Raw genomic sequence first — 24,935 nt, 5'->3', positions numbered from 1 at the left:
TTATCAAGCGTAATTACATTTTTAGGTAAGAAATAGTTTTTTGAGTGAAGGCAGTGAATTTTTTTTTCAAGTCACATCTGAGATGCAATTGTTGGCTGTTTTCAACAATGCACATCGAAAATAAAGACACTGACTGAAAATGTTCAATATTGAATTAAATGTCTTTTTTTCTCATGTATATAATTTCTCTTTACTTTAAAAAAAAAATGTTTTATTCGATTACTCGATTAATCGATAGAATGTTCAGTCGATTACTCGATTACTAAAATATTCGATAGCTGCAGCCCTACAATGAATGAAACAACTGGAACAGTAACTGAAGAAATAATTAGCACAGAATATGTATTTTGTTTGTTATTAACATCTGTAGTGCTGCATTGCATGTTAGGAGGCATGAAACAAAGACAGTGTTGACAGCTGGTGGCAGAAGAGGTTGAATCTCTCCCTCAAGGGAGCAGTGATGGCCAAATGAAGCTTTGCAGCCAATTGGTTCAACGATTCATTGTTGTTCATATGACAGTCTTATGATGGCACTGTCAAATAAAGTGTTACCGGTTAAAAACTTTTGGTGTAAGTATCCCATAACACAGGGGTCCCCATCTGCCGGATTTGCCACCGGGCTGTATAGGAATAATAATTTAATAACGACCGCATTCTGGCTGAATTAACCCTGTGCCCCTGCTTAACACACCAATATCCCTGTCTACTCTAGATATAATACTACGGGATAGATGAGAATGTCATCATAGAAAACCATTGATTGGACTGCAGCAGCAACAGTACATCTTGTTTGTGTATATAATATATCTATGTGCGCCTGTCCTCGATAATAACGTTTTGCTAGGCGGCAGGCGTAGCACATTTGTTCCCGGAAATAATTAGCCCCCATGCGAGCGAAGATGACTGGAAAACAGACGTCATTGGAGATATTTTTACAGCGAAAAGGGCACCTGACGAGCCTACAACTTCGAAGACCCACGAACTGCAAAGGAGTGGATTTGTGACCCGTTTGTGAATAAACCGAGTGATTCGAGCATGTCTGTGCAACAGGAAAATCAACTTGTAGAGATCGCAAATGACGTCGACCTTATTAAACGTACATTTGAGAGAACAACTCTACCGAGGTTCTGGATTAAAGTCATTCTGGAATATCCTGACATCGCTACAAGAGCTTTGAAAACCTTGCTACAATTTCCAACATCGTAGCTTGTGAAGCGGGCTTCTTAATGTTTAACGACAAGGCAAAGTCGTTAATGGTGAGAGCGGTGTGCAGGTGTTGTGTGCAGCTTACATGGCAGGATGTATCTGAGGAGAACTTTTCTACACATCCTTCCATGATCAAACGTAAGTTAATATTCCATTCTTTCAAGAAAGCTTGTAGTGTTTACTTTGGAATCGCTGCATTTGCACATTTTGCGACTATGTTTAACGTTACACGCATGCGCAGAACCGCATCGTTGCAATTTTGATGGGTTGCAAAATTTGTCAGAACACCGGTCCGTGGTGCAAAAAAGGTTGGGGACCCCTGCCATAACACAGTGAGGCTGCTGCTTATAATCCAGTGCGGCTTATCTATGAACAAACGCCGTTCTTGTGTCAAATTCGGTGGGTGGCGGCTTATGGTCAGGTGTGCCTTATAGTCCGAAAATTACGGTACTGTTTGGACAAACTGAATGAAATTGGTTTATTTCCCACACACACGCACACCTGATGAATAGTGGTTGGGAATCACTCTTCTTAAATACAAGGAGCTCGAAATACTTCACATATTTCCATGTCACATGAATTAACACTCCCAAACAATATTATGAAACCACTTAGATCCTTCTTATTTTTGTCCGCCAGCAGACTGACTAACAGCATGGTTCTCAGGATGAATGGCAGGGAGGCGGCAGCCTCTATGCACTATTAACTCCTAGCAAATGGTGTTTTTGTGCCTTTCAAAGCCCTGGACTCTCCGCAGGGACGACATGAGTTCACATCTAATCTCCCGCTAACCTCCCCTGCCCAACAACACTCTTTTGGCAAAAGGCTCTTGCTACTCACAGGTCATTATCTGTCTCCGTACGGGTCTTCTGCTGGCGCCGGTGAACCATGACCACGGTGACGGCCACGCCGATGATGAGGCCGATGGCCACGATGCCTCCGAGGATTCCGATAACGCCGCCCGGAGGGCCCCGCGCCATCGGTTTCTCTGCATGTACGGGAAAAGAGGAAGAACAGTGTCAGCATGAAGCTAAGAAAGAAAAACTGTTGCTGAGCCACCGCGGATTACAAAATGGCATGGAAGGAAGGAGACATGTGGTGGGATTCATTTGCAGTGGATGCCAGAAAAAAAAGCTCTAAACTATGCCCGGTTGTATTGTTTGTCAACAAATAGACAAGGTAGTTATAAAAGAAGAAAAAAACAGACAAGGTGAAAAAGGTTAGAGGAGATTGGAGGGGAAACAACTTTACTGGCAGAAAAATGAGAGTGAAAATCTAATATTTGAGTGTTTGGAAATAAGCAAATATTGCTGATACCTAATTTGAAATGCTATTGGCAGTAAATGATCATGCTTCACTGCCAATGATAGCTGCCCAATCGGTTTGAATTGGTAGAGGCTGGCAGCGATTCCGAAGTCAAATGGGTTGGACCTCACCGTTAATGGTAGCCAACGAGTTACTGTGGGAAAACAGTTGTAAGAACTAGGGTTGTTCCGATCATGTTTTTTTGCTCCCGATCCGATCCTGATGGTTTTAGTTTGATTATCTGCCGATCCCGATATTTCCCGATCCAATGCTTTTTTTTTGCTCCCGATTCAATTCCAATCATTCCCGATAATTTTTCCCGATTATATACGTTTTGGCAATGCATTAAGAAAAAAAATGAATAAAACTCGGACGAATATATACATTCAACATACAGTACATAACTACTGTATTTGTTTATTATGACAATAAATCCTCAAGATGGCATTTACATTATTAACATTCTTTCTTTGAGAGGGATCCACAGATAGAAAGACTTGTAATTCTTAAAGGACAAATGTGACTTTGTATATTGTGACTAAATATTGCCATCTAGTGTATTTGTTGAGCTTTCAGTAAATGATACTGTAGCCATGCCCAAATGCATGATGGGAAGTGGAATCATGACTCTGCGTAGTGCTACCAATTGATATATCTTCTCTGCGTTGGGAAATAACATAGGGTGTTAAGAAAAAGATCAATTACTACCTTGCTTCCCCACAGTACTTCCCACGAAATTTTTTTAATCTTAGGGAGAGGGATTGTAAGGCTTTAGCCAATTAAAAAAAGGCTCCAAAGGCTTCCAAAATTCACTCTACTCATTTTACGCTGCCTTTTAGCTCTCTATAAAGGTAAAACGGCGCCATTACAGATTGAGCGCGACAATCCGTGAATGGGTCGTGCAGCGCATGCATTAATTGCATTAAATATTTTAACGTGATTTATTTCTTAAAAAAAATTAATTACCGCCATTATCGGGATAAATTTGATAACCCTACCTTAAGCCAAAACTAAAGACTCTGGATGAGGGTAACATATTATGTCTGTAACGTTAAATACAATTAGAAAACGATTTAATAAAAAAATATATACAGTATATATTAAAAAAAGGCATGTCCGATATTTTTTTGCCAATTCCGATACTTTGAAAATGACGTGATAGGACCCGATCGATCGGCATCGGGACATCTCTAGTAAGAACCAGTCTCCATCCATCCATTCATTCATTATCTACCACTATATTGGTGAAAACCCTTTATCTTCCTTTCAGACAGCTCAAGTATAGTCACGAGGACCCCTGACTGTTCTCGAGGGTGCCTGACTAAATGAGTAATAAACATGAGCAGTACTTTGGATCATTGAGTCGTACAGTTCATAAGGGTGGTAGCAGATGGTGAAAACATTCAAACATGAAATATGCATAAAGCATATGTTTTTTTGTAATTATTGTATGCTATCTGGTTGGAGAGAGCCATTTCCAGAGGCGATGTGTAGTTATACAGTGGCCAGGGGTGCTGTAAGTTACTCACAGCAAGGGGTGCTGAGGATCTTTTTTAGTATTTTCCATCAAAAAAAAACCTTTCGATCCATATTTGTCATGCTCGCGTGTTTTCTCCATACAAGGCGTGCACAATGGCAGGACACACGCATGCTGGATAGTTTACGTACTACTACTAAGATACTACACAGACAGTATTCTATTTCACCTACAGTGTGTGTTGGAGTTTTTGTATTTGAAATAAAGGGCCTGTGTATTATAATGCAAATCCCCGCAGCTAGACGGCGCAATGACAGATGAACACATTTGATCATTAAAAGGGCCAATAGGCCTCGGTTTAACGCCCCGTTTCCACAACACTAAAATAAACTGCACACAAATATCCAACAGCGGCGGCAGCTCAACAGCATGAACAAATAATAATATGGCTACAACGCAAGCACGTCTAACTATTTGAAGACACCAAAGGACAATCATCTTCATTTTCGACCTCAAATTGAATTTTAGAAAATGTCGCTGATTTTGTGAAGATGCCAATTTTTTTTTATGCCATGTTAATGCCTCCTCTGTCAACAGTTTACTTCTCCGTTCCAATAGCACCTTATTCAACGTGACCAGTAGCAAGCAAGGTGTCAGGTGGTGTTATTAACAAAAAAAAACAAAAACTTATTCAACATGTGTATTTAATCCGTAAAGTTAAATACACTATTGTTTCAATATGTTTTATTTTTAACAAAAAAAAAAAAAACAAAAAAAAAGAATTTACCAAAAACTTTATTTCTCTCTCCAGCTGGCCTTTTTCTGACTTTTTTGGTCATATTTTCTTTTGTACTTTATTCAATGTTTTATTTATTCGTATTATGTTTTCTTTGTCTCTCCGGGATTGTGCCGTCATCTTCTGTTCATTTAACAGAATTTTAAAAACCTGTAAAAAGAAAATGTTAATCTTTGCTTTGACTTTTTCCTCTTTAAAATCCAGCTACTGGAAATCTCTGGCAAGGATAAATAAGGGTTTATCAAGGAGGGCAAATAGCCATTTATAACATAAAATGCAGGATTCCTCTCACTGTTTTATAAGCCTGACGAGCCGCCTAGCTTTTTTAAAAATCTGGCTTAAACACTGCTACAAAACAAAGTATAAAAGGTATACTGATTTATTTTATCCACATAAAGCAACAATATGATTGGTCGAAAGCAGAAAGGGCGACTTATTATGGTCGATATGTGAACAAAGCTGTCCCAGCTCTCTGCTATTGCACGAACTAGCATAGTATTTTTAAACTGTATTTCAAGACTGTCGTTTGCAATAGTCTTAACTTCAAAATCCCTGTCAACCTAACATTTTTATTTATTTTCCAAAAATGTGATGGGCCACTTCTCTACCTGCAGGCTTTTCATTTTTCCTTTTGAAACATTTCATTTTTCTCCATATAAAATTTAGAGGTTGACGCTTTCGCCTAATTTCGGATCGCTACCAGCCAGTGACGTGCGGTCAGGGGAGGCAGGTGAGGCTCTGCCTCACCTGTCATCATGACAGAAAAATAATTATAGTATCAAATTTATATTAATATTTGTCCATTGCTCTTTATATATGACTCATTTCAAACATTTTTTATAGTCAAAATCACTTAATTTGCCTATTTCCTATTCAAATAAAGAAATGAAACGAGAGGTGCAGCAGCAACGAGTAAAGCCTCACCTCTGAATGCGCAATCCATAACAAACTGGGTCGATACATGGAATTGGAGCGTGCTGGTTGCCGTACATCTGCATGTCGGCATTATAATGTTTCCAGATACGTTTATTTGACCTGATTTTCCATAGTCTGGCTAATGTATTTAAAGTTTAATGTTTGTTAGCGCCATATTTAGTTTTGCTGATGGGAAATAAAACCGCAGTGAAAAGGCACAGGTTGCGGCAGATAGTACTCTGCCGCACTGACAGGGGGCATACGTGAAACTGGACTTTCCGTTAAAAGTGGACGCGGTTAACACAACACCGGAGCTAAAAGGTTTGCTTCAAACTACGGGACAGAAGATAACTCGCACTTTTCAAACGGACTGGTACACCCGAAAAGACTGGCTATGTGGCTGTCCTTCGAAAAATCGCCTTTGCTGCTTTCCCTGCCTTTTCTTCTCAACTTGTGCCAATGTCTGGACTAACACGAGATATTGTGACATTAAAAAACTACCACAAAGCCTCAGCAAACATGAGAGCTCGACCACTCACATTCAAAGCCTGATTGCTTTAAAAACTTTTGGAAGCTCAAGGATCGATTTGGCTTTGACGAACAACGGAAGCTCAACAGTAGCATCCACAATGCTAAGGTAAAGGAAAACCGAAAGAGTTTGAAAGACCTCATTAATGCAACCTGCATCCTTGCTAAACAAGAGTTAACATTTCGTGGTAACGACGAGCGTGTAAGCTCTTCTAAACGTGGCATATATGTAGAACGATTACATGGTTTGCTGAGAAAGATGAAAGGTTAGCTAGACATTTGGACACACCCACTGTGTTTTCTGGCTTGTCAAATAGAACACAGAACCATCTAATTGAAGCAATCCTCTCCATTGAGGCGGAGAGATTTTTTAAAGTAAAGGAAAATAAGGAGGACTTTTACAAAAAGGGCGTAGGTTTGCATAGGGACGGTAGGGACATAACACTACCAATTTTTCAGTATGCTCAAATTGTCCCCACCAACTTTTAAGCAACCTTACCTTTTTTGCATGATATAATGTTCGGTTATATAGAGAATTTAGATCTTTCAATAGTTCCATATGTTGTAAGGACAGAATTGACCCTACCATTATTAAGTGAATTATTTTCATTATGTTTATGTTTGCTAATAAAAACCAGACATTTGTTCAGGAAATTTTCAAAATGTTTCTTTAGTATTTTTTTAAAACAAAGGTTTGAATCGAACTGTGTATCATCTGAACCAATGCACGTAAAAGTTATCAGTAGATAAGGATTTATTTTGCATTGATCATTTTGCCTATTAATTAATTAGGTTCATATACATGACAAATGTGGCCCTTTGCCCCCTTCATCCAATCTGTTTGGTCTTTTTAATGTCCCGTCCCCAGCTAAAAGTGTACCTACATGCAGATTATGCTGTTATATCGTCCCTACGAATGTTGAGACCAACCTATGCCCTTCCAAAGTAACGCCGGTTTTTGTGGTGAAGGACAGGCGCAAGACCACAAACAGTTTTTATTTCGATCTTATTAAAAAAAAAAAAAAAAAAAAAAAAAAAAGCTTAGACTAAGAAAAATACAATAGAATATTTAAAAACTAAATTTTGGCCTTAAATAAAATATTCTTTGTTTTTCTTTTCACACTTTTTGTTTAGCAATCTGTAATAAATTGATTAAAAGTATCACAATTAAAAGTTTTAAAAACAACTGAATATTTCACTAAAGGTCAGAATTGAATTCTGTGGTTTTGTACACCACTCTTTATTCTCATTTATGTTGCATGAATTATAGAATTGCGACGGCCAACACATTGAGGGTGTAGAGCAAATGCATGTTATTTTCTTACTTTTACGTATCGATAATATGTACCGTGTGTGCGTGTTTTGTGAAGAATGCTGATGAGATATGAAATAACCAATAGCCAATTGAATAAGCTACCCTGTTTGGTTTATATATTTGGAAATCTGACACTAAAGGAGTCAGTGCCTCACCAACCATGAACCTCACCGCACGTCACTGCTACCAGCGTTAAAACATAAAAAAAAAATAAAAAAATAAAATAAAATAAAAAAATACAAGGACATGCTCAGAAACTCACTTAAACTCTTAAAACCTCGGATAATTTTTCAATTACAGCCGTGTCAGAAATGGCCTTGTCCGTGTCCTTTGATATCATCGAGGTTTTTCTGATCCTTCCACGAGTTGTACAACATGTCAGCGCTGGCTGTGCGAGAGTGCTCACCAGAGACCAATCTAAGCTAAGGGCTGCGAATTCTCGCAATCTCCACTCTGGAGGGGAGGGCCGCCCTCATGATGACTCCATTACAACGCGGCTATACCTCCCCGCGGTGACAAGGCAAGGCCTCGCTCGCCTGCCTCCTCGATTCACTGCCCATAATCGCAGATTCTCAGAGGACCATCTCTCAAATGAGCACATGATAGCGTGATAACGAGTCCTTGGCCACAAAAAGTCAGCCAGGAGTTTCTGAACAGACAATTCACGATTTTGAGCTCCTTCTCCCCTTCCCGGCGACGTGATTACAGTAGGTTCTTATTCACAAATTCACCGATTCTCATTATTTTTTCGATAGAACTTGTTTTTAGATATATGCTGAAAAAGTCCTTTAAAGTATTTGCAGTTCTGTAATGTTACAAAAAACACAAGATGACCCAAAAGTTGATGTATCGTAAGATATTGGTGTCATGTACAGTGGGGCAAATAAGTCTTTAGTCAATCACCAATTGTGCAAGTTCTCCTACTTGAAAAGATTAGAGAGGCCTGTAATTGTCAACATGAGTACACCTCAACCATGAGAGACAGAATGTGGAGAAAAAAAAAAGAAAATCATATTGTTTGATTTTTAAAGAATTTATTTCCAAATTGCAATGGAAAATAAGTACAGTAATTTTCGGACTATAAGTCGCGTTTTTTTTTCATATTTTGGCTGGGGGTGCGACTTATACTCAGGAGCGACTTATGTGTGGAATTATTAACACGTTATGATATAATTTCACATGTTATTTTGGTGTTTTGCAGTGACACTGATGGTTTTGTAAAGTTGTTAGCATGTTCTTATGCTATAGTTATCTGAATATCTCTTTATAGCTATGGCCACGCTCGCGTTCTGCCTTTGGCAGTGTATGTTCAATTGTATTATTGACTTTTTTATCTTGAAATGGATGCATTTAGTTTGTGGCGCTTTCACGCCCACGTGAGGGCGCACTCGCACTTGTTTACGTGAAGAAGAGTGCTCACACGCCAGAAGAAGATGGACAGCTACGTAGCTCTGAGTGGGCAAGTTAGCGAGAGAGAATAGACGGCTGCGAACCTACTTTCATTGTTTATGCTTTTAAATCATCTCTACAGAGGCAACGCCTGCGTGTATCATCTTTTCTGTTGTTGTTGTGTGTTTTCCATCCGTGATCGGACACTTAGAGCCAGCTGTGTGGTTGTTTGAACGATGTGCTAATGATAGCAAACGCATGCTAACCTGTTACTTATTACTAATAGTACCTAATTATCATTTATTTACGTTGATGCGAACCTGTTTTCTATCGAGGACCAAATTGATTCAGCAAATTATACGGACGTCCAGCATTGTCTTTTGGGACCGAGCCGTAGCGTAGGACAGTATATTCACATTTCGTTGTTCATGCACCGTACACTGTACATTTATTTAGCATGTTGTTCTCTATTGTATTTTTAATTAAATTGCCTTTCAAGATGACATGTCTGTTCTATGTGTTGGGTTTTATCAAGTAAATTTCCCCCAAAAATTCGACTTATACTCCGGTGCGACTTGTATATGTTTTTTTTCTCTTCGTTGGGCATTTTATGGCTGGATCGACTTATACTCAAGAGTGACTTGTAGTCCGAAAACTACGGTATTTGGTTACCTACAAACAAGAAAGATTTCTGCCTGTCAAAGAGGTCTAACTTCTTCTTACGTGGTCTAACGAGCCTTCACTCGTTACCTGTATTAACGGCACCTGTTTTAACTCATTATCGATATAAAAGACACCTGTCCACAATCTCAGTCAGTCACACTCCAAACTCCACTATGGCCAAGACCAAAGAGCTGTCGAAGGACACCAGAGACAAAATTGTAGCTCTGCACCAGGCTGTGAAGACGGAATCTGCAATAGGTAAAACGCTTGGTGTAAAGAAATCAACTGTGGGAGCAATTATTAGAAAATGGAAGACATACAAGACCACTGATAATCTCCCTCGATCTGGGGCTCCATGCAAGATCTCACTCCGTGGCGTCAAAATGATAACAAGAACGGTGAGCAAAAATCCCACAACAACACGGGGGGACCTAGTGAATGACCTACAGAGAGCTGGGACCACAGTATCAAAGGCTACAATCAGTAACACAATGCGCCGCGAGGGACTCAAATCCTGCACTGCCAGACGTGTCCCCCTGCTGAAGTAATTACACATCCAGGTCCGTCTGCGGTTCGCTAGAGAGCATTTGGATTATCCAGAAGAGGACTGGGAGAATGTGTTATGGTCAGATGAAATCAAAATAGAACTTTTTAGTAGAAACACAGGTTCTCGTGTTTGCAGGAGAAAGAATACTGAATTACATCCGAAGAACACCATACCCACTGTGAAGCAGGGGGTGGAAACATACTTTGGGTCTGTTTTTCTGCAAAGGGACCAGGACGACTGATCTGTGTAAAGGAAAGAATGAATGGGGCCATGTATCTATACATTTTGAGTGAAAATCTCCTTCCATCAGCAAGGGCATTGAAGATGAGACGTGGCTGGGTCTTTCAGCATGACAATGATCCCAAACACACAGCCAGGGCAACAAAGAAGTGGCTCCGTAAGAAGCATTTCAAGGTCATGGAGTGGCCTAGCCAGTCTCCAGATCTCAACCCCATAGAAAATCTGTGGAGGGAGTTGAAAGTCCGTGTTGCCCAACGACAGCCCCAAAACATCACTGCTCTAGGGGAGATCTTCATGGAGGAATGGGCAAAAATACCAGCAACAGTGTGCGCAAAGCCTGTGAAGAGTTACAGAAAACGTTTGGCCTCCGTTATTGCCAACAAAGGGTACATAAAGTATTGAGACGAACTTTTGGTATTGAACAAATACTTATTTTCCACCATGATTTGCAAGTACGTTCTTTAAAAATCAAACAATGATTGTGTGACAGTGATTTTCTGTTTTTTTTCCACATTCGATCTCTCATGGTTGAGTTTTACCCATGTTGACAATTACAGGCCTCTCTAATATTTTCAAGTGGGAGAACTTGCATAATTAGTGGGTGACTAAATACTTACTTGCCCCACTGTACATATGCTAAATTCATACACTGGTCCTGATCCTCCGTCATAGAGCCAAGATCTCTGTTGTACTTTGCCATATTTATACAAAACAAAAACAAAAAAAACCCAACAGATTTACAGTACGCATTAATGCTACCGACCACAACACTCTGCAAATGAACATGTAAATTACAGGGCTGTGTTCAAATCTCAAATGGTGCATTGCTGCCAAACTGCTGGTGTTTTTACATCCTTACAACCAAGTTAGGAACAAATTCACTTCATTTCCATGCACTTCATAGCAAACAGATTGGTTATTCAAGTGCAAGACCTTAAAAACATAATTTAAGACCAAAATATGTCGTGAAAAAATTTCCGATTAAGGAAAAAATAAAACTACAGTGGTACCTCTACTTACGAAATTAATTGGTTCTTTAAGTAAAGACCTGTTTTCCATGTAAATGCCCTACTTCGTTCCAAGCCCTCGAAAATTCAGGCATAAATCTATTAAAATTCATAAAAATGTATCAAAACATGAAAAAAAATACATTTTACAATTAAATAAACATCATTGTGCATGATGTAAAAAAAAAAAAAAAAAAATAGAGTAAAGACTCAAAGTTAATACACTCATGTAAAGCTGTCAGAACACGAGGGGCGATTGAAGAGGTCGCTGGGATACACACATACACATACAGTAGAGAACCCTCTTAGCCAATTGGATGCCAGGGATGCAAGGCAATAGCCAATGGAAGGCCAGTGGAATTAGTAAAGAAAAAAAGAAAATTATTAGATTAGTCGACTAATCGTAAAACTAGTCGGCTGACTAATCAGGACAAAATTTGTCGTTAAGGACAACCCTTGTCACCTTTTTAACCCCTGACCCATGAAGAGGGCCCCTGGATATGTTCACCTTAGGCCCCAAAATTACCAAATCCGCCACTGGGCACCCCCGCCTGTCGCAGACTGCGCGCTCGCCAGCCACGGCTGCCGGTTATCGTCAGTGTCCCACCGGACACCGTGACGTGGAAGCGGACGGCCTCCGTGCTGGGGCGGGGGTGTTAATGTGTTCCACTGTTAAAAAAAGATATAACAGTTGGAAGGGTGTTTATTGGGTATCTTCGTGGCTGTGTTAACTTATCTGTGTTTCTCGACTTTTGTGTCAAAGAAAAAAAAAAAAAAAAACACTCAATTTTTATAGCAACTCTTCGGTTCATCTATAGGCATCAGTGGGAGGGAGCCAATGCGTTAACACGCATTTTTACATACTGTAGGTGAAAATTATTTCACTTTATTTACAAGTGGATAGGCGCCAATTACTGCAACTCGCATAATTGACAAACTAACAGCCTGAGACATTTTCTTTCCTATGAGACACCTGAAATCTCACCCCCAAATTAAGATCAGCTTTGAAGCATGTGACCTAGCTGCAGCATTGCATCAGCTAAGCCACAGCCGCTACTGTTTTCTAACAGAGCTGCGAGGTGCACGAGCCAGTGGGCTAAATTTCATGGGCCCTAATGCAAATGCCAGACACAATAGTCTGTTGTGTAACCAACACACACATGGACATTGACTGGATCAGCATACCATTTCCGCAGGCAGCCAGCATGGAGGATTTAGACCTCGCCCCGCATAAAGGAAGGCGGTGACTGCGCTTAACAGGTGCTATCAAAAATTACCCCTCATTTTGTGTCCACAGACTGCATCAGACATCCCAAATCCACATGTGGGAAAGTCCACGACACGGCTGGAGGCTGTTGATGGCAAACCCATTTTTTTGTCTTTTTTGCTTTCCGAAAACCAGAGGTGCAAACGCCACACAACTTGGCTTCACGTTCAATGAGGCGGATGTGAGCTTGCGTGACTGGACCGAGTCAAGCGTTTTTTTCCGCTGCTGCAGTCAACAAGTTTTCAAGGACACCGCTCAGTGGTTTCGAGCAAAGCCGTTGCTCTTGGTATAACACCAGAATGCAATATTTTGTAAATGTAAAAAAAATTTAAAAAGGCCAAATTTGGGCAACTCCTGTTTAAATAACTATGGTGACCAAATGTCCTTTTTTGCCGGACAAGTCCTCTTATTACGTGCCCTCCGGAGCGTCCGGCCGGGTTTCAAAAATTCTTGAATGTTAGGTTTTTATGATTTTTCACGGGACCAATTTGAAGAGAATCCCTCCGATCGCTAGGGGGCAGCACCTGCCTGCGTTGACATGGCTCCTACTAGTAGGGGCAGGAGAAGGAGTAGATCTTCTTCTTTTTTGTTGGCAGCAGGGCCGGCCCAGCCTATATGCGGACTATGCAGCTGCTTAGGGCCCCTGACCACTAGGGGGGCCAGATAGGGAGCAATCTGGCAATTGTTTAATTTATATTCCATTTTGTTTACTACAGTTTGCTTTATTTGACTTTTGTGAGTTTTGATACTTGATTACAAGCTTAAAAAATAAAAGTTATTCCGTGATTTCTTTCTTTCCTCTTTTAGAAAAAGGTTTGACGCTATCTACTGTAAGTGCTGACACTCATTTGGGGTGAGGAGTTTGAAGAATGCAGTGCAACAAAATCTGATTAATATACAAAATATGGACATATAGGTTGGATTGCATGTATGGGTTTCACAGTACACTGTGACGAAATGATGGGCTATAAATATGGGCCCCTTGGCATTATTTTGCTTAGGGCCCCCAAATGGCCTGAGCCGGCCCTGGTTGGCAGTTTACCCTTTGTTTCATGGGGAATTACTATAGAGTTAGATTTGTGTGTTTATTATTCAATCAAAAAAAAAAAAATGCTTCAATCAAAAAAAAAAAAAAAATGTGTTTGAATGCAAAAATAAATTTGAAACTCAAAAAAATGTATTTGAAAACTATTTTTCTTTGATTGATTTTTTTTTTTTTTTCAATTTAAGTCTTTTTTTTTTTTTTTCAATTTAAGTCTTTTTTTTTTTTTTTTTTTTATTGAAACAACAATATTGATTGAAGTAACGTAATTTTGCGTTCGGACCAAATTTTGGCTAAGACATTTGCGTCTTTATTATTTAATCATAAAATAAGTTGCTTCAAACAAAAAAGAAATATATTTTCGAAAGTACCATCGCAGGCACTCCAGTGAGATGCCGATGTCACACCCTCGTACCGGTGCCCTATTTTCGGCTTGGACTCGAGCAGAGTCCGATGGCTGGAGAGAGCCCTGGTGGCCATTATTCTTGCTTCATACTTTTATGCCAGTGGCGTAGTCACCTACCACTCAAACATGTCGGAAGTAGCGTTGAAGTTGAATCTTTGTGTCAAAATGATTCAATCGAAAAAAAGTGCCTTCAAAACTTTTTCCACTTAAAAAAAAAGTGTTTAAAACTTTTCCACTTAAAAAAAAAAAAAAACAGTTTAAAACTTTTTGCTTTTTGAAAAAAAATAAGTTACACTTCAATAAAAAAATGTATATATATTTCAAATTAAAAAAATATTTTCAAAAAGATTTTTTTCTTTGATTAAAAACAGTTTTTTTGATTGAAGCAACTTTTATTGGGATTGAATGATTTAGACACAATTGTCCTACCCATAATATGGCTCAAACACAAAAAGGATTGCTTCAATCAAAGAAAACAGTTTCATTGAAAAATGAAGTGTTCAAATGCAAATTTCTGTCTCAAATATTTTTTCACATTCAAACCTTGTTTTCTACGATTGATTATTTAAAAATTTTTGATTGAAAAAATTTTTCTTTTGAAAATATATTTTTTTTTGATTGAAGCAACTTATTTTTTGATTGAATAATAAAGACACAAATGTCCTAGCCAAAATGTGGTCCAAACGCATAATTACTTACTTAATTACTTCAATCAAAAAAGTTGTTTCAATCAAAAAAAACTTCACCTAAATCAAAAGAAAAAAAAAATCAAAAATAGTTTTCAAATAATAATTTTGAGTTTCAAATTTATTTTTGCATTCAAAAACATTTTTTTTGATTGAAGTGACTTTTTCTTTGATTTAAAATATATATTTTGATTGAAGCAGCTTTTTATTTGATTGAAGCAACATTTTATTTGATTGAATAATAAAGACACAAATCTACCTCCATAAATTACCACCATCTACCGACGGTTTGGCGAGAGATCAGACTACAGTAAGGAGTTCAATAAGGAGTTCTGAAAGACGTGGCTCCATACACCTTTCTGTAAATTTATCTCCTGTCGATCACGTGTCTTCTGTTGTATATTAGGTTATATGTGTACACAGAGTTACAGCATATTGTATGAGTCTTGTAATTGTTCTACGTTAGTTTATTTGGTTTAATGCTAGTAATCGAAATAGGTGTGTTTAAGTTTTTTTTTTTTTTTTTTTTTTTTTACGATAAACACGTATATATTGGTAACTGTTGACTTCTGTTGGAGATTTGTACTGATGTAATCTGTAAAATCCCGTTTGGTGTCGCATCTTTGCGCTGCCGATGATTGTAAACTTTTAGAGCAAAGTCTGATTTTGCCTCGGCTCCTGTACTCGCGAATAGGGTAACAATCAGGGAGCTCAGCCGCGCTAGGCATTATGGGCAATGTAGTTTTGAACTGCTGCGTTTGGAAACATGCTGGTTGAATAGCTTGTTGGTTTATTTCGGTTATTGTTTGCGTACAAATCAATTGAGTGGGAATAACAATTGTTGTAAAAGTAATTTTAAAAAATGTTGAGTTGGCACAAGAGATGTCCCGATCGATCCGGATGGATCGGGTCCGATCACGTCATTTTCAAAGTATCGGAATCGGCAAAAAAATATCGGACATGCCTTTTTTAATATATTATATATATATATATATATATATATATTAGGGCTGTCTAAATTATCGCGTTAACGCGCGGTAATTATTTTTTTTAATTAATCACGTTAAAATATTTCACGCAATTAACGCACATGTCCCGCTCAGACAGTATTCTGCCTTTTGGTAAGTTTTACAGCAAGGTTTTTTGTGCTGTCTAACAGCAAACTCTTGTGGTCGCTTTGCGACATGGTTTATTGCTTTCTTGCCAGTTCAATATGGCTGCACGACGTCTCGGGCTGATGCCTACGTTGTAATGTTGTGCTTATGTGATCCTTGGACAAGATTTGTCCGTAAGTATGATTGTTGTAAAGAATGTACATATTACGTTAGTAAGCGAAATGTTCTATTTTTTGTATGAGACGCATTTTGTTTATGTTTAGTGAACCTGTATAGCGTGCTAAGCTAATGTTGTTGCTAATGCAATGCTTGTGTACTTTTTCTTTGTAGTTTCACTACGGTCTAAAGAGGACAGTGGTTTGAGGCCATTTTATTAATAAATCAGATGAAAAAGGAAGAAGTCTGATTATTAAGGCGTCGTTCACTAGCTGTCTAGCTTTGGAAAAAGTAGACGCTTCGGAGTGAGGACAGCATAGATAGATTTAAATGACAGTAGAGTGAAATGCCCACTACAGTCCTTATGTACCGTATGTTGAATGTATATATACATCTTGTGTCTTATCTTTCCATTCCAACAAATTATTTTACAGAATATATATATAATTTACAGAAAAATATGGCATATTTTAATAGATGGTTTGAATTGTGATTAATTGTGATTAATTACGATTAATTAATTTTTAAGCTGTAATTAACTCGATTAAAAATTTTAACCGTTTGACAGCCCTAACATATATATATATATATATATATATATATTTGTTTTTTTTTTTAATTAAATCGTTTTCTAATTGTATTTAACGTTACAGACAAAATATCTTACACTCATCCAGAGTCTTTAGTTTTGGCTTAAAGTGGGGCTGTCAAATTTATCGCGTCAACAACGGTAATTACATTAAAATATTTAATGCAATTTACGCATGCGCTGCACTACCCACTCACGCATTGTCGCGTTCAATCTATAATGGCAACGTATTACGTATACGTAGAACTAAAAGGCAACGTAAAATGAGTAGAGAGAATTTTGGCAGCCTTTGAAGCCTTTTTTTAATTGGCTAAAGCCTTACAATCCCTCTCTCAACGAACAAAAATATCGTGGGAAGCAATGTGGGGAAGAAAAATAGTAATTGATCTTTTTCTTAACACCCTAATTTATTTCCCAACGCTGAGAAGATATATCAATTGATACCATTACGCACAGTCATGGTTGCACTTCCCATCATGCATTTGGGCAGAAGTTAAATGGCCTAATTATCATTTACTGAAAGCTCATAAAAATCCACTAGATGGCAATATTTAGTCACAGTATACAAAGTCACATTTGTCCTTTAAGAATTACAAGTCTTTCTATCCGTGGATCCCTCTCACAGAAAGAATGTTAATAATGTAAATGCAATCTTGAGGATTTATTGTCATAATAAACAAAAACAGTGTTTATGTACTGTATGCTGAATGTATATATTCGTCAAGTTTTATGTTATTTTTTTCTTAATGCATTGCCAAAATGTATATGATCGGGAAAAATTATCGGGAATGATTGGAATTGAATCGGGAGCAAAAAAAAAAAAAAGCAATCGGATCGGGAAATATCGGGATCGGCAGATACTCAAACTAAATCGATCAGGATCGGATCGGGAGCAAAAAAACATGATCGGAACAACCCTAGTTGTCACATATCCTACAGAGTGTGAGTATTGACTGGACTACATTTCCATGGGTCTCCATTATATTATTTTATTAATCAGTATTGTTTTTTTTTTTTAATTGTTTCATTATTTTTTTTAGGAGGAATAAAGCCTGTTGAGTAAAATTGGGCGACAAAGGCATCTTTGAGTGATCCTCGAGTAAAATTCAAGTATCTCGAGGCCGGGCCGAGTGTCCTCTTTTTTGGAAATCAAAATATGGTCACCCTAAAATGACCTATAATTTTATTAAAATTCTTTACACAATTAACAAGCTTTTGAATCTTGTCAGTTTGAATGAGTAAAATTTATAATGCTCAAATACAAAGCTGCTCAATTTAATTGCGCTAGCACCTGTAGTTTCCGTGATACAGTGATCCCTCGCTACTTCGCGCTCTAAACTTCGTGGCCTCAGTCCATGGCAGATTTTTTTTTAAAATTGAAAAATAAAAGAATACAGTTTTTTTATAGAGATGTGTCAATCTGTTCACATAGTTTTTCACCTCTCCCTCCCGCTGCTTTTCTTGCTCACCAAGCAGCTGCTTGTTAAAGTCAGTTTTTTTTTAAATGAAAATAAACTCCGCAACTACTTCGCAGATTTCCGATGATCACGGAGTGTAGGTCCGCATTAGCCGCAAAAAACTAAGAGAGCACTGAATTTTTTAGTTTTTGCACTATAAACAATAAACCGACACCCACCAAATCTGTCACGAAAACGGCATTTGTCCATAGATAATCTGCACTGGACTAGAAAACGCAGCTGTCCTCAATGTGTGATATGTACACCAAAAGAGATTAACCGGTAACACTTTATTTGACAGCGGCATCATAATACTGACATAAGACCAAAAGAACCACCGTGAAGCTTTGAACCAATTTGCTGCAAAACTTCATTGCTTCAAGAAGCTTCATTTGGCCATCACTGCTCCCTTGGGGAAGACATTCGACCACTGCTGCCACCTGCTGTCAACACTGTTTTTGTCCAACATGCCTCCTAGCATACATTGCAGCACTACAGATTTAAATAAAAATCAAAATTCATGTTCTGTGCTAATTCTTTCTTGAGTTCCAGTTGTTTCATTAATTGCTAGTTATGGTATTTGTTAACACTTTATAAGACTGTCAGAAGTCCATCATAATTATGACGTGACACGATCATGGGCATAAATGAATGCTTATAACAGATGTCATTTAGTATTATCCGGCAAATTATCTCACTTTTGAATGGATGTAAAGATCCAAGCTGGACATAAATGGAGTTAGTGACATAATTTACCGCATGACACCTGTCATAAGCATTCAGTAATGCCCACGATAGTGTTATGTCATAATTATGACAGTCTTATGACGCCACTGTTAAATAAAAGTGTTACCTATTAACCCAAATAAATTAACAAATAAGCCGCACTGAACTATAAGCCGCAGGATTCAAAATGAAGGAAATAGTAGCTGCTTATAGTCCGAAAATTATGGTATGTCAGTTTCTTTGAGGGCACCCAATACATTAGGACTTTAGTTCCATCATAAGTCAGTCTTTAAAGGCGCACAACGTCCAGCAAATGACACATTTGCCTTTGTGTTTGCTATCAAGGTCTAACTGTGAATTATTTGTTAGTAATAGTAATTGTTCAAAAATTTCTTCCGTGCCAAGCTCTGCAAACAAATAGGACTTTCTACTTCATATCAGACAAAGGCCACCGCAACAATAGGAACCAAAGGTGCGTGGGTGGACCGTGTCAACCACCGCAAAAGTGGTGGCAAACACATTAAGTAGTCATTATGGTCACTTTGTGTGGCTGTGAAAAACACATAGGGTGAAAAGAGCACTGTGCTACTTAGTGTATGTGTGTGTGTACCAGGGGTCGCGTTAACCGAATATTTTCTGTCGTCGACGGTGACGGAAAAAACTTTCATTTGACAGGTTGCAATTCACACCCCAGACCACACGGTGGCGAGTGAGCTTATTAATTAGCTATTGTCTCTCTTGATGCATGACGTCGTTGGCCTTACTCGGAAAAATGTCAAGGCAACTGAGTGTCCGAAGTTTCTTCAAAAAGCCCCAAAACGACGATGGCGTTGATAAAAGAGGTCAAAAATGAGTGTGGCCGCAGAGCGCAGATTCAGCCTCCAGAACTACATCAAAACGGCCATGAAAAGTCATCTGTCCGAGGCAAAAGTCCAAAACCTCATCACAATAGCCTCTGCAGCAATCCCACTTGAGACATTTAATTATGCACAAGCGGGCACGCAATTCAAGTCCATGCGCACCAGGAAGAAGGTGTGAGACTGCGTTCAGGCCACAGCAGGTGAACTGTTAATTTCATTGTTCCATATGTAGCCTACCTACTGGGGCCACAGTCCGCTGTTTTTGTCACTGCGGAGAAGAAGTTACATATTCATCTGCTTGATGTGTGATGGCACGGTGTGGATTCTCTGTTAAGCTTGTTCGGACAGAATATTAATTAAAAATGAATGAAAACTAAATACTATTGAATATGTCATTATTATCATTTTAAAAAATTAAGTGACGGGTAAAAATAGATTTTGACCGGATTTTTATGACCCTGTCAGTCAAAATGACAGACAACGAAAAAGTCTAGCGCAACCTCTGGTGTGTACCCAGTTTACCATTCCATCTAATAACTAGGGCTGTCAAACGATTAAAAAATTTAATCGAGTTAATCACAGCTTAAAAATTAATTAATCGTAATTAATCGCAATTCAAACCGTCTCTAAAATATGCCATATTTTTTTCTGTAAATTATTGTTGGATTGGAAAGACGGATATATACATTCAACATACTGTACATAAGTACTGTATTTGTTTATTAAAAAAATAAATCCAAAATATGGCATTAACATTATTAACATTCTTTCTGTCAAAGGCTTCCAAGGATAGAAAGACTTGTAATTCTTAAAAGATAAATATGAGTTTGTATATTGTGTCTAAATTGCCATCTAGTGTATTTGTTGAGCTAAACGAAATGTTTGAATAGAGTTTGACCAAAGTCTGAGTACTATTTTGCATAGCTATTTTGATTGGGAATGCCAGTTCTCTATGCATTGAGCGCTTTTCTTTTTGTGAACATTATTTTTCTTTTTTTTTTTTTGAGGGATAGGAATATTATTTTTGTTGTGCTTTCAGTAAATGATACTGTAGCGACCTAACTGTTCTGCCCAAATGCATGATGGGAATTTGGGCAACCATGACTGTCAGTGGTGGCTGCAAATGGTACAGTGGGGCAAATAAATATTTAGTCAACCACTAATTGTGCAAGTTCTCCCACTTGAAAATATTAGAGAGGCCTGCAATCATCAACATGGGTAAACCTCAACCATGAGAGAAAATGTTGAAATAAAATAAAAAACAGAAAATCACATTGTTTGATTTTTTTAAAGAATTTATTTGCAAATCATGGTGGAAAATATGTATTTGGTCAATACCAAAAGTTAATCTCAATACTTTGTTGTGTACCCTTTGTTGGCAATAACGGAGGCCAAACGTTTTCTGTAACTCTTCACAAGCTTTTCACACACTGTTGCTGGCATTTTGGCCCATTCCTCCATGCAGATCTCCTCTAGAGCAACCATGTTTTGGGGCTGTCGTTGCGCAACACGGACTTTCAACTCCCTCCACAGATTTTCTATGGGGTTGAGATCTGGAGACTGGCTAGGCCTCTCCAGGACCTTGAAATGCTTCTTACGAGGCCACTCCTTTGTTGTCCTGGCTGTGTGTTTGGGATCATTGTCATACTGAAAGACCCAGCCACGTCTCATCTTCAATGCCCTTGCTGATGGAAGGAGATTTTCACTCAAAATCTCTCGATACATGGCCCCATTCATTCTTTCCTTTACACAGATAAGTTGTTCTGGTCCCTTTGCAGAAAAACAGCCCCAAAGCATGATGTTTCCCTCTCCAAGCTTCACAGTGGGTATGGTGTTCTTCGGATGCAATTCGGTATTCTTTCTCCTCCAAACACGAGAACCGGTGTTTCTACCAAAAAGTTCTATTTTGGTTTCATCTGACCATAACACATTCTCCCAGTCCTCTTCTGGATCATCCAAAAACTCTTAAGCGAACCGCAGACGGGCCTGGGCGTGTACTTTCTTCAGCAGGTGGACACGTATGGCAGTGCAGGATTTGAGTCCCTGGTGGCGCACTATGTCACTGTGTTAATGATACTAGCCTTTGTTACTGTGGTTCCAACTCTCTGTAGGTCATTCATTAGGTCCCCTCCGTGTAATTCTGGGATTTTTGCTCACTGTTCTTGTTATCATTTTGACGCCACGGGGTGAGATCTTGCATGGAGCCCCAGATCGAAGGAGATTATCAGTGGTCTTGTATGTCTTCCATTTTCTAATAATTGCTCCCACAGTTGATTTCTTTACACCAAGTGTTTTACCAATTGCATATTCAGTCTTCCCAGCCTGGTGCAGGTCTACAATTTTGTCTCTGGTGTCCTTCGACAGCTCTTTGGTCTTGGCCGTAGTGGAGTTGGGAGTGTTAGTGACTGAGGTTGTGGACAGGTGTCTTTTATACCGATAATGAGTTAAAACAGATGCCATTAATACAGGTAACGAGTGGAGCCTCGTTAGACCTCGTTAGAAGACGTTAGATCTCTTTGACAGCCAGAAATCTTGCTTGTTTGTCGGTGACCAAATACTTATTTTCCACTCTAATTTGGAAATAAATTCTTCAAAAATCAAACAATGTGATTTTCTGTTTTTCTTCCACATTCTGTCTCTCATGTTTGAGGTTTACCCATGGTGACAATTACAGGCCTCTCTAATCTTTTCAAGTAGGAAAACTTGCACACTTGGTGGTTGACTAAATACTTATTTGCCCCACTGTATATCTTCTCTGCGTTGTGTTCAATACAGGGTGTTAAGAAAAAGATCATCTCCTGTCATTCTTCCCCATGTCGCTCACCACAATAGATATAATTGTTGTGGAAGAGATGCAAAAGCTTTTGCCAATAAATAGCGCGGACCCAATTAGTGCCTGTGTCCACTCCACTCGCTTGTGTCTACCTGTTATCTCTCAATATACATAAAACGGCGCCATTGTAGTCTGTTTGCGGCAATGCGTGGGTGGGTCGTTCCGCGCATGCGTTAAATATTTTAATGTGATTCATTAAAAAATTAATTACCGCCCGTTAACGCGATAAATTTGACAGCCTTACTAGTAACATTCTTATCAAAGCAAGCTGAGGCTTATCACTTCATCCACTTGGTACACTCAAAAAATGCACATGCACTATTTTATTTGGTTGTTTTTCATTGTACTGTACATATATATTAGCTTTGTGTTTTTACAAATTATTGAATCCATTATTCTATTTATCATGTAAGAGTCAATTAAAGCACTTTTGAAAACACATTGCTTGTATACACTAGCGTTCAAAAGTTTGGGGTCTAAGCTACTAGTGTACATAATGAAAAATCCCATATGATACACTACGGTTCTAAAGTTTGGGGTTTCTTGGACCCCAAACTTTTAAACGTTAGTGTATATTTATGTGATTGCACAAATTGCATCAGTTTTGTCCCTCTGAAGATGCCGTACACAGCAAAATCCGTGGAGTTGAATTTTTGGTGTAACTTATTTTTGAGTTGATCAGTGTTGATTTGGGTGTTGTTTTAACACTAGCAGTGTTAGGATCGCTCTTGGCGTAGTGTGAATGAAGTGTGTTGAACACAGAAACTCCTAATAGAGTAAATGTGCTGCCAATTAATCACCCACACCCAGTTTAGGTGCAAGTATCAAAAACAAAGCTGGTGCAAAGACTTGTAGGTGACTTATGCGTCACCAGGACTGTAAATGGCAAATGGTGTTATATTTATGTTGCGCTTTTCCGTTGTCTGGAAATAGCTGGAGTGTTCGGTTGAAAAGGCAAATAACAGTGAGCTTAGCTTCTACTGTATGCATACCTAAAGTGATCCTCGATCTTTAAAACACGTAATTCTTAAAAGATAAATATTAGTATGAGTTATAATAATTTGATATTAAAACTCCTCTTAATGTTTTCATTTTAATAAAATTTGTAAAATTATTTGAAGTGATAGATCGCCATTCTTGTTACGTTGCAGGGCGTGACGTCACCGGGCCGAACTTCCAGCGTGTCACTCTTAGCTACCCCAACATGTCGTCGGTTCTGCCCTTCCAATTTGAACCAGATTGGAAAAGTGAAGAGCAGGACAGCACTGTTAGTTGTTCACAAGACGACCAGCAAAGGCAAAATGAGAACATGAAATACAATACCTTATAAGAGAAGAATTGGGCAAAACTGGTGATGTACTCGCTGCAAGTGCGTCTTAATGATAACGGAGCAGAGAGTGTATGCTGTTGAGAACTCCGGTTTTTGTTGGCAGATCTTCAAGGTAAGATACTGCGTTTTGAAATTTATCCCAGTATAATTATGGAGATTGTTAGCGTCCAGACCTGTCGTATGCTTTACATACAGTACAAGCCAACAGTTTGACGGGAACAAATCCTGGAATCGAGTGTAATCCATGTCTGGTACATTGTAACGTGCGGTAGGTAGGATACGTGCATAAAAATACCAAAAAGGGGAGAAGCTTCCACTTATGCACATTTATTCACACAAAAAATCATATTTCCTCCTTGACCACTCGTCACTCAGGAGCTCAGCGGTATGCACACACGCGTTCCCAGACTAACTCCAACATAAAAGTAAGGTCCATGTCAGAGTCACTGTCATCACTGTCGCGTGCCATAGTGCTTTAATTATTTGGTATGATTTGGGGAAAACTCCCACGAAGAATAGTCCAAAAAAAAAAAAGCTAGCAATAGTAATTCAAATCCGCGTTTTTTCACTCACTCGAAGATCCAGGAATTAGACCGATCACATGGCAATGTTGCAACTGCGATCAGGCTGTCGAATCCACAAAATAGACTGATCCCAAAAGCAGCTGTGGGACCGACGAATCCAGAAACTAGAGAGATCCGAAACCAATAGTGCACCTGCGGTGGGACCGTCGGATCCAGAAATTAGACAAATCCCTTACTTGACTGAGGATCCAGGAACAATGTTCGGGCGCCAGTTGTAACGCGTGGTAGGTAGGGTACGAGCATAAAGGGATCAAAAAGGGGAGAAGCTTCCACTTATGCACATTCATTCACAAAAAATAATAATTCCACCTTGACCACTCACGTCACTCCACTTGTTACCATTTGACTGGAAATTGCATCCAAAAGCAGCACATCGTGGCATTTTACTAAGCGAGTTTAGGCAGCAATACGCAATTGTTGTACACGCTACACATTTGGAAACATCCCATTTACGTCATCACCGCGAGCCCGCAAAACATGGCGCCAACTATCGGTC

The 24,935-nt window shown here is 38.7% G+C and overlaps 1 protein-coding gene across 4 annotated transcripts in view; it reads right to left on the bottom strand.

Annotated features, from left to right (window-relative positions):
• Positions 1 to 24,935, bottom strand: part of LOC130911149 (nectin-1-like) — a 586,891-nt gene that overhangs the window by 156,553 nt on the left and 405,403 nt on the right. For all 4 annotated transcript variants that reach the window (XM_057828909.1, XM_057828911.1, XM_057828910.1 and 1 more), the window contains one exon: positions 2,047 to 2,194. In XM_057828909.1, the coding sequence (XP_057684892.1) occupies positions 2,047 to 2,194 (148 nt within the window). The remainder of the gene's footprint in view (positions 1 to 2,046; positions 2,195 to 24,935) is intronic.

This window comes from Corythoichthys intestinalis, unplaced genomic scaffold (assembly GCF_030265065.1).
Source record: "Corythoichthys intestinalis isolate RoL2023-P3 unplaced genomic scaffold, ASM3026506v1 HiC_scaffold_23, whole genome shotgun sequence".
NCBI classification, from domain to species: Eukaryota; Metazoa; Chordata; class Actinopteri; order Syngnathiformes; family Syngnathidae; genus Corythoichthys; species Corythoichthys intestinalis.
The sequence above is the reverse complement of the archived record's forward strand: the minus strand, read 5'-3'. Positions and strand labels throughout refer to the sequence as shown.